This window comes from Oncorhynchus gorbuscha, linkage group LG25, assembly GCF_021184085.1.
Source record: "Oncorhynchus gorbuscha isolate QuinsamMale2020 ecotype Even-year linkage group LG25, OgorEven_v1.0, whole genome shotgun sequence".
Classification (NCBI taxonomy): domain Eukaryota; kingdom Metazoa; phylum Chordata; class Actinopteri; order Salmoniformes; family Salmonidae; genus Oncorhynchus; species Oncorhynchus gorbuscha.
In genome coordinates, this window is record NC_060197.1 from 37,936,062 (window position 1) to 37,949,762 (window position 13,701).

The 13,701-nt window shown below is 45.3% G+C and overlaps 1 protein-coding gene across 7 annotated transcripts in view; it reads right to left on the bottom strand.

Annotated features, from left to right (window-relative positions):
• LOC124013620 (neurexin-2-like) overlaps positions 1 to 13,701 on the bottom strand; it is a 1,135,017-nt gene that overhangs the window by 609,732 nt on the left and 511,584 nt on the right. For all 7 annotated transcript variants that reach the window (XM_046327950.1, XM_046327944.1, XM_046327948.1 and 4 more), the window contains one exon: positions 1,757 to 2,058. In XM_046327950.1, the coding sequence (XP_046183906.1) occupies positions 1,757 to 2,058 (302 nt within the window). The remainder of the gene's footprint in view (positions 1 to 1,756; positions 2,059 to 13,701) is intronic.

Genomic DNA, 13,701 nt, shown 5'->3' on the forward strand with positions numbered 1-13,701 from the left:
GATGAGCCAAGTAAAGCCCCCCTGACCAAACCCTCCCCAAACCCGGAAGACGCTGGGACAATTTTGTGATAGAGGCCGGGATTGAACACGGGTCTGTAGTGACGCCTCTAGCACTGTGATACAGTTACTTAGACCGCTGTGACACTCGGGAAGCTCTACTGAAGTCATTTAAAATGCCCATCCCTAATGTGTGTGTGTGTGTGTGTGTGTGTGTGTGTGTGTGTGTGTGTGTGTGTGTGTGTGTGTGTGTGTGTGTGTGTGCGTGCGTGCGTGCGTGCGTGCGTGCGTGCGTGCGTGCGTGCGTGCGTGCGTGTGCCTATGATCCCAGAATTGTACAGTACAGTGAGCATTCCGGCTTCTGTATGACTTAGTGATTGTGCACCCCAAACAAGTCTCTCTGTCAGTGTGCGATCAGAGTTTTCCCAGTGTCAAACCCTTTGACCCCTGAGTCCAGCTCACATAAACTACATGTATTTCTATTATGCCATGACTGCAGTGGCTGAACCTCTGCAGGAAGAATCAGACTTTTATGACAGCCAATTCTTCAACCCTAGTTGGTCTGGAGAGCTTCCTCTGAAAGACAACGCAGCAGCTTTACTTCAATGTTGAGGTTTCTTTCCCAGCAACACAACTCTTCTTCCTGCTGCCGGAGACTGAACTCTGCAGTCATTAAAAAAGTCCTGGGAAGTTTGAAGCTCCTGTTGTGTTTCCAGGTGATAGGAAGTAGGGCTTTGTGTAAATGTTTGCTGCGGCGCTGGACAAAAGAGTTGGCGTTGTTTCTTTTGTTTGGTAACACATTCACATCAGGCAAAAGGTTGCAATGCGGGCCCATTACAACAGCTATTATTAGGGCCGACAAGCCATTCGTTCCAATTACCATTACCAAAACACTGGGAGAAGTAAGCAAGGCAATCTTAAGTCAAATTGATTGCATCTCACTGCCACTATCTACAACTGCCAATTGATGACCTGGCATCGAGCCTCTGCCTCTGCTATTCAATTTGTGGGTGTTGGTGTGTTTGTGTGCATGTGTGTGCGTGTGTGTGCGTGTGTGTGTGAGATTCCTTTCTTCCTGACTGTGATTAGCGGGTTGTAAAGATCTGTTGAGTAATGGGTTTAGACGGGGATAAAATGCACCGTCTCTACAGATTAATTAGAAATCATAACGTGGGTAAGTGCTTTACGTGCATTCGTATTGAAACAAGACTATTGAACCCAGAGTTCCCTATTAGGGCAACGTAGACCTACGGGTATTAGATATCCACATCTACGAATGGATGTGAACTTGTGACTACATGTGCTGGGTCTATTATCTTTTCTCTGTGCTGTTAACTTTGACCCCCCCCCCCCCTGCTTTTCCCAATGAGCAGATTACATGGATATTTGGTTGTTTTTCAGAGAAGGAAAACATGACGAGAGAAAGTCACTACAGCAATCCTCTGCAGATCTCAACCCTGGAAGTGGAAGAGAAAATCACCATCATCAGACAGAAAGTGACAGGAGAAAGTGGAGGAAGAAAGAGAAGGTAGATACACAGAGATATAGACCAACAGATTGAATAGCTTGAACGAGAGAGAAAAGAAAGAGAGAAAAAAGAAAGAGAGAAAAAAGAAAAGAGAAAAAAGAAAAGAGAAAAAAGAAAGAGAGAAAAAAGAACGAGAGAAAAAAGAACGAGAGAGAAAAAAGAGAGCAAGACACAGAACGCGAGAGAGAAACCCGGCATAGAAGCTCGACCAAACAGGTCGTGTCTCTTTACCTGGCGCAGGTTGCGGGTGACGCGAACATCGTGCCAGGCGTTGTCATTGAACTTCCCATTGACGGGCTCCACCAGCGCCTCGAAGGCGCCCGAGCCCAGGTTGATGACCAACCAGACGGCGCCGCTCTTCAGCGACAGGTTGACGTAGTCGGCCGACTTGCCCGTGTGCAGCATGAGGCCGTTGCGCTGCAGCGTGCGAAAGGAAAGCGTGATCTCGTCCGTGCTGCTCTGGATGGGCGTCAGCGACAGGTCGTAGCAGAAGAACTCGTTCCCCTTGAATGTGGCCACCGACACTTCCTTCCCTGGAGAGACATGAAGATGAAGAGAGGGGGGGTTACAGTTACAGATGTGTATAGCTCATATAGAGCTGCTGGAACTCATGTTTGGTGTATTTCTGTATTGGTGACACACACCCAAGACACAATTGGAAGCAAAAGGAACGAGAGAGAGAGATGTATGGAGATAAAAGAGTGAGAAAGACAGACGAAGAGGTCAGAGTAAGGTCGACATCCTTGTTCTTTCTGTCAGTCCACCTGCCACACATTCTTTCAGCAACAGTCAAAGGAAGTCAGCTCACACCACAGACACGGGTCAAATCCCAATGAAACGGCGGGGGAAGACACCATTTCCTAATGTCTCGTAATAAAACAGACTACATCCTGTAATTACAATGAATAATGAGGTCTCTCCGCACAATGTGAATGCTCAACACGTCATAACTCTTCCTATTCATGTGTCTATATGCAGCCAGGTGGCTCAATATTCACTTCGAAATTGGACATTTGTTCAATGTCCCGAGGACGTCCAGTGGGAGGTTTTACATTCAAAACCCCCCGAAATGTACCGTTTGGAGAAAAATTGATACACGTCAGAATCTGAAGTCAAATTAGTCAAACCGTGAGATCTTGTTGTACCTCAGGTACTAGGGTCTATCAACAAGCTGCCATCGCAACAGACCAGTGATCCACACAAACACCATGCTGTTGTAATTTCACCATGTCCCTGAGGACGCTCTGAGGGGATCCAGCTCAGGTAATGAGGTTCACTTGCGAATCAGGGGGAACCCTGCGAGGGAGGGGATTGGATAATCCCATTTATCCCAAAGTTCTATTACTGCAAATCACTCCAATATCTGCACACATTTCCCAGGGGAGGGCAGGGTCGGGAGGGCCAGATAGATTGAGGACCACCATCTCCTGAGCACCGAATTACAATTATAGAGCTGAGAGTGGCTGTGAGAGAAGTAGTGAGAGTGGTGGTGAGAGTGGTGGTGAGAGTAGTAGTGAGAGTAGTGGTGAGACTGGTGGTGAGAGTAGTGGTGAGAGTAGTGGTGAGAGTAGTGGTGAGAGTGGTGATGAGAGTAGTGGTGAGACTGGTGGTGGGAGTAGTGGTGAGAGTGGTGGTGAGACTGGTGGTGAGAGTAGTGGTGAGAGTGGTGGTGAGAGTGGTGGTGAGAGTAGTGGTGAGAGTGGTGGTGAGAGTGGCGGTGAGAGTAGTGGTGAGAGTGGTGGGATGCAGCCTTCAGGTTATTCAGACTTATAAACTGGGTGGTTTGAGCTCTGAATGCTGATTGGCTGACATCTGTGGCATATCAGACCATATACCACGGGTATGAGAAAACAGTTATTTTTACTGCTCTAATTACATTGGTAACCAGTTCATAATAGCAATAAGACACCTTGTTTCACTTCCTTATGTTATAATTAAGCAATAAGGCATGAGGAGGTGTGGTTTATTTCCAATATATCACGGCTAAGGGCTGTGTCCAGGCAATCCGTGATGCGTTGTGTTAAGAACAGCCCTTAGCCGTGGTATATTGGCCATATACCACACCTCCTCGGGGCTTACTGCTTAATTAGAGAGGACATGGACTAGGTATCCATTGATGTAGGATTGCTGTCATTTATGTTATGTGTTAAAATAATGACTTTTCAAGCACATCAATCACAGTGATTTGACTATTTATTTAACATGTCTGATTTAACATTAACTCATACAGGCTTTTCTTTTCAAATGGCAGTCATAAAAAATATAGAAACGCCTGCACATACAGTATTATGAACACGCATGTACGGACACACACAATCTCCCATAACTGAGGTAGACAATGAATTCTCCATTTAATGAAGAGAACTATGTTTTATTTTTAAATTGGAATTTAGAGTAATCTCAGACGAGGCGGAAAGGCATCATGGCGTGGAGGAAACAAGAAAACGAGAGAGAGAGAAAGAATAGAGATAGAAAGAGAGAGGCAGCGAGAGAGAACGAATAGAGTCAGAGAGAATAAAGAGAGAGACAGAGAGAGAGAGAAAGAGATAGAAAGAGAGAGAGAAAGAATAGAGAGAGAGACAATCTCTAGTAAACAGACTCGTCACGGTCTCTGTTCCGCTGATGTAGTAAGAACAGAAGCGTGGTAAATGGACCGCAGTAGCCATTTTCACTTATGTGAAATTATAAGAAAAAAAAACAGAAAAACAACTAGCTGGGTTGTTAACAGTAAGCAACAAGCAGCACCATTAGTGGTGGGAAGTTTGGCTCTTCTCACTGACATTTTCAAGTCATTCAGTCAAAAGAACGAATGTTTCGACTCATTTCGTTCATTTGATTCAGTAATGTCCAATGCACAGATGACCCCCTACTGGCAAACAATGAATTCAAAACTCAAAAGAATCATGATTCTACAAACCTCTCGTTCACCATAGAGGGCTTATCATTGTAGCTGTCATTTGTGACGGAGACTTATAAATGTGTGCCTATTTGCTTTTTTACATCTGTGATTGCTAGGCATAGAAATACGATTGTTAACTGTTACCTTTGAGGTCAAGATTGCGGACACAACCAGACTAGATTGTGAATTACTTGGCGGAATGACACTGCTTGACTGCCGTGAGGGAGATTAGCATAATATCCTTCACAAACTACAGCAGCCCAATCGATTCGTTCTCGAGTTCGAGTTTTGTGCAGAGAGAGGCTGGCTGCCTATGCTTTGGTTCTAAGATGTGTCCATCGAGTAACATTCAATAATCAATTAACAGCAGTCATTCTTGCACCATGCGATCAATTATCAGTTCTTATTTTCCCTCGCTCACATGATGAACAGATGCTGGTCAGAGTACGTCTCTGGAGCCACTGAGCCGGAGGGGTGGGTATTAAATCCTGCTGTAGAATTCAATGCGGCCAGCAGGTCAAGTGAACGACTAAAATGAATGAGTTTCTCGGGAAAAAAAACTAATCATGACTCTCGAGTCAGTAAAAAGAGTTGTTGAAAAAGAATGAATCGTTAGCGAATTGCACATCACTACTTGTGATTGCTTTCTATGAGCCGTGGTGTCAGATGATAGAGATTGAGCTAATGAAATGGAAGGAGGCAGCTTGCAGAAGACAATAACTTTCTTTTTGGAGGGGATGGGGCAGGTGGCTGACAAAGGGGAGAACTAAAATATAGGACACTGCCTGAGCACTCAGACTGACAGGAAAGGACGAGGGGACATGTTTTAGTGTCGCATGGCGGTGCTCTGATGATGACAGGGGGGTGATGCTATCTCTGACCCTGGCATGATGCATTACAACGCCACATCCCACAAGACATCTTCAGAAACCTATTGCCTTTAGTGGGTAAATCAACATGCAGTTTAAACCTATTGCCTTTAGTGGGTAAATCAACATACAGTGTAAACCTATTGCCTATAGTGGGTAAATCAACATACAGTGTAAACCTATTGCCTATAGTGGGTAAATCAACATGCAGTTTAAACCTATTGCCTATAGTGGGTAAATCAACATACAGTGTAAACCTATTGCCTTTAGTGGGTAAATCAACATGCAGTTTAAACCTATTGCCTATAGTGTCTAAATCAACATGCAGTTTAAACCTATTGTCTTTAGTGGGTAAATCAACATACAGTGTAAACCTATTGCCTATAGTGGGTAATAAACATACAGTGTAAACCTATTGCCTATAGTGGGTAATAAACATACAGTGTAAACCTATTGCCTTTAGTGGGTAATAAGCATACAGTGTAAACCTATTGCCTATAGTGGGTAATAAACATACAGTGTAAACCTATTGCCTTTAGTGGGTAATAAACATACAGTGTAAACCTATTGCCTTTAGTGGGTAATAAACATACAGTGTAAACCTATTGCCTATAGTGGGTAATAAACATACAGTGTAAACCTATTGCCTTTAGTGGGTAATAAACATACAGTGTATAGACATCAAGAACATTTACGTGAACCATGTTATTAAAACACTTATTTGACCAGTCTCAGTAGATTGTAGATAGCACTCTCTCCATTTTCCCCTGTTCCCATCCCTCCCTCCCTCCATCCCTCTTTCCCTCCCTCCCTACCACCCTCCTTCTCTCTCTACTTCCCTCCATCATTCTTCCCCTCCCTCCCTCCCTACCACCCTCCTTCTCTCTCTACTTCTCTACATCCCTCTTTCCCTCCTCTGTTTCCCTCCTCCCTCCATCCCCTCTCTTAGATCTGTATACTGTAATAAACCAGTGATCCTTCCTCGTTCTCTACAGAGGGTCCTGGAAAGCCCTACTTCCCCACATTCCTCCCCACAAGGACGGTGGAGACCACTTCAGCTCCGCCACTCGCTTTCCAACATAAAACGAATATCAAGACATTTCTCTCTCTCCCACTCTGTCAGTCTCTCTCTCTACCTCTCTCCCCTCCCTCCCTCTCTCCCTTCCCTCCCTCCCTCCACACCCAAAACCAATTTATTCTCATAGTAAACCCCCCTCCCATCAACCCTCCTAGCCTTCTCCCTCTCCACACCGCCTGACGACAGCATACCAATCAGGTGCTCCTCCAATCCAGAGCCCAATCTTCTCTCCTCTCCTCCTAAACCTGCCTCTTCTCTGCCTTGATGTCCCACTACAGGCATTGGGCTCTCCTCAACCAAGACTGAAAGCCTGATGTGCTGGGAATAGCTTGGGTATAGCCTGGATATAGCCTGATATACTGATATAGTTGGTTCACTGGCATTGGAAAACTGTCTGTCTACTAACTGCCTTTCTCTCTCCACTTTCCCAGCTTCTACATGACTACTAGGGCACTTTCCCAACTTCTACATGACTACTAGGGCACTTTCCCAGCTTCTACATGACGACTAGGGCACTTTCCCAGCTTCTACATGACTACCAGGGCACTTTCCAACTTCCGCAATGTCTCAAGCTCTGATACCTACATTCGCAAAATCTCTATATTATGTGAAGGACTGTACAGGTGATATTTGATTTGTAACCATATGCCCTAAGGAAGCGTTCCATGTCTTAGCTAAGACCCCTCTCTCTGAGCTACACAGTAAAGTGATGGTTATCAGAGAGGGATGCAATTCCAACCCATGTTGAATCAATGGCAATGACCAGTCTCTCTTTCTCTCCCTCTCTCTCAAGTTCTTTGCAGTCTTCAAGGGTGATACTGTGGAGTTCTCAACCGTGATATATGTGTCGCCACCTGGGTGTCAGAAGGAGTATTGAGACAAGTAGTTGAGTGTCCACATAGCGATGATAGGAGAGACCATCTGAGGATATTGTGAGTGACTTGGCGTACAGAGAGAAGAGTAGAGGGCTTAGAACTGAGCCCTGGGGGACACCAGTAGTGAGAGTATGTGGTGCAGACACAGATCCTCTCCATGTCACCTGGTAGGAGCGGTCTGCCTGTTAGGATGCAATCCAAGAGTGTGCAGAACCTGAGACGCCCAGCCCTGAGAGGGTGGAGAGGAGGATCTGATGGTTCACGGTGTCTAAGGCAGTGGATAGATCTAGGACTTAGGTCATTTTGAAGTCAGAGGGGATGCAGCCAATGGTCAGTGATGAGTTGATAAGGGAAGTGAGGAATGCAAGAAGGTCTCCAGAGATGGTCTGTAAAAGGGAGGACTGGATGAGGTCGAACGGGTAGTTTGTCGGGCAGCCAGACCTCACTAGTCGCATCTGGAGAGAGGGGGGGGGGAGAGGTCAAGGCGAAAGGTAGTTCTGTGTGAGTGAGACCAGTGGACTCAATAGGCTGATAGAATGAGGAGTGGATATCGTCAACATTCTTTTCAAAGTGGTTGACAAAGTTATCCGCAGAGAGGAGGGAGAGAGGAGGGGGGTTGGAGGAGAAGGTGGGAAAGAGTTTCCTAGGGTTAGAAGCAGAAGCTTGAAATGGCTTTAGCAGCAGATACAGAGGAAGATAAGGTAGAGAGGAAGGAGTGAAAGGATGTTAGGTCCATAAGTTTAGTTGTCCTCCTTTTTCACTCAGACCTGTTCAGTAAGCTCGCAATAAGTCGCTCACCTACTGAGCAAGAGGGGAAGGCCGAGCCGGCCGGGAGGAAAATGGACAGTGTGGGTCATAGGATGTGAAAAGGGAGGAGAGTAGGGTGGAAGAGGTAGAATCAGGAAGATTTAGCAGAAGGGAGGGATGATAGGATTAAAAAGGAGAGTACTGGGAGAGATTGTGCTTAGGGTTGGAGGAAAGGGAGACAGAAAATGAAAAAAAGTAAGTGATCAGAGACCTGGAGGGGGTTTGCAGTGAGATTAGTAGGAGAACAGTCTCTAGTAAAGAGGACGTCAAGCGTATTGCCTGCCTTGTGAGTTTGAGGGGACTGGGAAAGGATCAGGTCAAGCATATTGCCTGCCTTGTGAGTTTGAGGGGACTGGGAAAGGATCAGGTCAAGCATATTGCCTGCCTTGTGAGTTTGAGGGGACTGGGAAAGGATCAGGTCAAGCGTATTGCCTGCCTGTGAGTTGGAGGGGACTGGGAAAGGATGAGGTCAAGCGTATTGCCTGCCTTGTGAGTTGGAGGGGACTGGGAAAGGATGAGGTCAAGCGTATTGCCTGCCTGTGAGTTGGAGGGGACTGGGAAAGGATGAGGTCAAGCATATTGCCTGCCTTGTGAGTTTGAGGGGACTGGGAAAGGATGAGGTCAAGCGTATTGCCTGCCTGTGAGTTGGGGGGGACTGGGAAAGGATGAGGTCAAGCGTATTGCCTGCCTTGTGAGTTGGAGGGGACTGGGAAAGGATGAGGTCAAGCGTATTGCCTGCCTTGTGAGTTTGAGGGGACTGGGAAAGGATGAGGTCAAGCGTATTGCCTGCCTTGTGAGTTTGAGGGGACTGGGAAAGGATGAGGTCAAGCGTATTGCCTGCCTTGTGAGTTTGAGGGGACTGGGAAAGGATGAGGTCAAGCGTATTGCCTGCCTTGTGAGTTTGAGGGGACTGGGAAAGGATCAGGTCAAGCGTATTGCCTGCCTTGTGAGTGGGAGGGGATTGGGAAAGGATGAGGTTAAGCATATTGCCTGCCTTGTGAGTTGGAGGGGACTGGGAAAGGATGAGGTCAAGCATATTGCCTGCCTTGTGAGTTGGAGGGGATTGGGAAAGGATGAGGTCAAGCGTATTGCCTGCCTTGTGAGTGGGAGGGGACTGGGAAAGGATGAGGTCAAGCGTATTGCCTGCCTTGTGAGTGGGAGGGGACTGGGAAAGGATGAGGTCAAGCGTATTGCCTGCCTTGTGAGTGGGAGGGGACTGGGAAAGGATCAGGTCAAGCGTATTGCCTGCCTTGTGAGTTTGAGGGGACTGGGAAAGGATCAGGTCAAGCGTATTGCCTGCCTTGTGAGTTTGAGGGGATTGGGAAAGGATCAGGTCAAGCGTATTGCCTGCCTTGTGAGTGGGAGGTGACTGGGAAAGGATGAGGTCAAGCATATTGCCTGCCTTGTGAGTTGGAGGGGATTGGGAAAGGATGAGGTCAAGCGTATTGCCTGCCTTGTGAGTGGGAGGGGACTGGGAAAGGATGAGGTCAAGCGTATTGCCTGCCTTGTGAGTGGGAGGGGACTGGGAAAGGATGAGGTCAAGCGTATTGCCTTGTGAGTTGGAGGGGATTGGGAAAGGATGAGGTCAAAAGAGGGAAGGAGGGAAAAGAGAGAGTTGGAAAGAAATTAATCAAAAGCAGATAACAAAAATGTAAAGCTTGAGTGATCAAGTGAAAGTGATGGAATGGAATTCCAATGAGGAAATGGACAGGTGAGAGAGGGAGAAAAAGAGAAAATCTCCAGTTTGGAGAAATGAGTGCACTCATGCCACCACCATGACGACCAGGTGCTCTTGGACTATGAGAGAAAACGTAGTCAGATGAAGAGAGAACACCTGGAGTAGTAGTGTTCTCTGGGGGGATCCATGTTTCCGCCAGGGCCAAAACATCAAGGGCAGCATAGGATGAAGGGCAGCAAAGGCTGAGATCAACTCTGCGTTCTGATCGCACATCGGCAGTTCCAAACTCTGCCAGAGACTGTGCCCAGTTAACACTACATTGGAAGGGTTTCACCCAGGGTGTGGGGAGCATCTATAAAGCTTACAGGGAGAGGAGCAGACAGGTATAGAAAAACACAAATAGGTGCGGCTGGCTTGCGCGTTAAGGGAGCAGTGTGTCAAGAAGCAGTGCGGCTTGGCAGGGTCGTGTTTCGGAGGACGCATGGCTCTCGACCTTCGCCTCTCCCGAGTCTGTAGGTGAGTTGCAGCGATGAGACAAGATCATAACTACCAATTAGATATCATGAAACTGAGGAGAAATAACTCGATATGATACTGGTGTGGAGCCTTCCTCTCTTTGCTTCCTCGAATAACTCGGCAGAACAATTCGGCACAACCGTTTTTGTTTCGGCAACAGTTTTAGTTTTGCAGACGAGACCGCCACTGACATGACCGCCGCTTAAAGCTGCCAATGAGAAGACAGGGGGAGACTGAAGTATTAACGATAATTGCTCATTTCCTAGAGGTGAAGGACACACATACACTAGAGCTGATTGTTGATATGAAATACTGTATCTACAGTGGCTTGGAAAAGTACACACCCCCTTTGGCATTTTTCCTATTTTGTTGCTTAAAATAGATTTTTTGGGGGGGTTTGTATCATTTTATTTACACAACATGCCTACAACTTTGTGAAACAAACAAGAAATAAGACAAAAAAAAAACAGAAAACACGAGTGTGCATAACTATTCACCTCCCCCAACATCAATACTTTGTAGAGCCACTTTTTGCAGGAATTACAGCTGCAAGACTCTTGGGGTATGTCTCTATAAGCTTGGCATATCTAGCCACAGGGATTTGTGCTCATTCTTCAAGGCAAAACTGATCCAGCTCCTTCAAGTTGGATGGGTTCCGCTGATGCATAAAGTCATACCACAGATTCTCAATTAGATTGAGGTCTGGGCTTGACTAGGCCATTCCAACACATTTAAATGTTTCCCCTTAAACCACTTGAGTGTTGCTTTAGCAGTATGCTTAGGGTCATTGTCCAGCTGGAAGGTGAACCTCCGTCCCAGTCTCAAATCTCTGGAAGACCGAAACAGGTTTCCCTCAATAATTTCCCTGTATTTAGCACCATCCATCATTCCTTAAATTCTGACCAGTTCCCAGTCCTTGGCGATGAAAAACAGTGAAGCTGCCACTAGCATGCTTCACTGTGGGGATGGTATTATCGGGATAATGAGAGGTGTTGGGTTTGTGCCAGACATAGCATTTTCCTTGATGGCCAAAAAGCTCAATTTTAGTCTCATCTGACCAGAGTACCTAGTTCCATTTGTTTGGGGAGTTTCCCACATACCTTTTGGCGAACACCAAACGTGTTTACCTATTTCTTTCTTTTAGCAATGGCTTTTTTTCTGGCAACTCTTCCATAAAGCCCAGCTCTGTGGAGTGTACGGCTTAAAGTGGTCCTATGGGCAGATACTCCAATCTCCACTGTGGAGCTTTGCAGCTCATTCAGGGTTATCTTTGGTCTCTTTTGTTGACTCTCGGATTAATACCCTTCTTGCCTGGTCCGTGAGTTTTTTGGTGGTGCCATATCCTTTCTATTTTTAAATAATGGATTTAATGGTGCTCCATGGGATGTTCAAAGTTGCTGTTGTTTATTTTTATAACCCAACCCTGATCTGTACTTCTCCACAACTTTGTCCCTGACCTGTTTGGCGGGCTCCTTGGTCTTCATGGTGTCGCTTATTTGGTGGTGTCCCTTGCTTAGTGGTGTTGCAGACACTGGGGCCTTTCCGAAAAGGTGTATATATACTGAGATCATGTGACACTTAGATTGCACACAGATGGACTTTATTTAACTAATGTGACTTCTGAAGGTAATTGGTTGCACCAGATCTTATTTAGAGGCTTCATAGCAAAGGGGGTGAATACATATACACTCACGGATCTGTAGTCTTATTTAATGTAAACCTCAACTACTCAGGACAAATGCCACATGTCAATTAAGCAGTGCACGGTTACACCCTGCATGTAAACCAATTGGCTAGTATGATATAAAGAACGGACAGAACCGACATAAGAGCAATGGCGGGAATAGATAGCCCAAGTATCACAAGATCAGTACAGAAAATCACCAGGATTTAACATTAGTCTAAGACTGTTCATTACAGTAATAAAAATGCAGTGTAGCATATTAACTTGGATTGAGTTAAGACTGGGAGAGAGGGAGACGATTTAATAAGAAGAAACCAATGGCCGCCTCCATCACACAACTTGGGTGGCACATTAGCCAATGCATAATGAACCATAACATACCCTTTTTGGGTGATTGCAATATATATAGTCACCTAACTTGGGCTGTTTTGGGAGGGGGTTGAAGAGCTGGCTGGACGTGCATTACTTAATTCAGTTTTGGACAGTGGTAACACCAAATGGAAACATGAAATTATTATTACAGATTTAGTTCAGTGATCTGTGTTATTCAAATACTATTACATTGAGAGAAAAAATAATAGAAAATGATTGTCAGATTGAAACATCATTAAATGAATACAGTTTGTCAACGCAAGTGGAACAAATACCTCCTAAATGGATCAATGATGTCCGTCCTAGCTCTTTCACTGTAGCTCGTCCAACTTTACGAAGGAAACACAATGTCACATTAACGTGTTTCATTTCCAATAACAATGACAGATATTTCTGTAAGAAACAGTAATGCTCCCATCTGTATCTTGCACTTATGTGAGCCTTTTCAGTAGCTTCAGAACTGGCAGAAATCATGAACAAAATGCACTCAACCAACAGACCACTTTAACGACAATGACATTCTCAATAATGGTTACAGAAATTACCAAAATGTGCAGTACCAGTCAAAAGTTTGGACACGCCTACTCATTGTAGAATAATTGTGAAGACATCGAAACTACGAAATAACACATATGGAATCATGTAGTAACCAAAAAAGTGTTAAACACACCAAATTATATTTTAGATTTGAGATTCTTCAAAGTAGCCACCCTTTGCCTTGTTGACAGATTTTGGCTCCCGAGTGCCGCAGCGGTCTAAGGCACTTAGTGTGGTTACTACCTGATTCCATATGATTCCTACAATGTAGAAAATAGTACAAATAAATTCAAACCTTTCAATGAGTAGGTGTGTCCAAACATTTGACAGGTACTGTATATCTAAATGTGAAAAATGTACACTTGCAAAACATGCTGGGTATTATTGTAATGAGTTCCGCCTTCCCAAACAAAACAAGGGGTGTGTTGGACCAGTAAGCCTAAAGAAGCTGACTGTCGGCGAGTGAAGTAAGGGGTGCATCTGCGACAGCCGAATGTCGGACACTGAATGGTTTTCAAACAGCAAGACTCAGATCAACATGGCAGGGTTAACATAGCTTCTATTGTCAACTAACGTTCTTCTGTATAGACGTCAAAATACATGTTTCTATACCCCCATATCACACACACTCACAACCTGAAAACATAATGTGTGTAATATTAATTTCATAGAGAGAAGTCTCAAATATCACTTTCATTTGTATCCTCTGTAGCTTTAGAATAACGGCAAAGTTGGTTCCTGTTTGAGTCTCATCTTCGGCCATGTTCACGTGGGTCAAACAAAAACACCCTAATGATTGGTTGACAAATAGTGCCTCCCACAATGCAGGTTATGGCTGAAGCAACTGCAGGGACTTAAAGA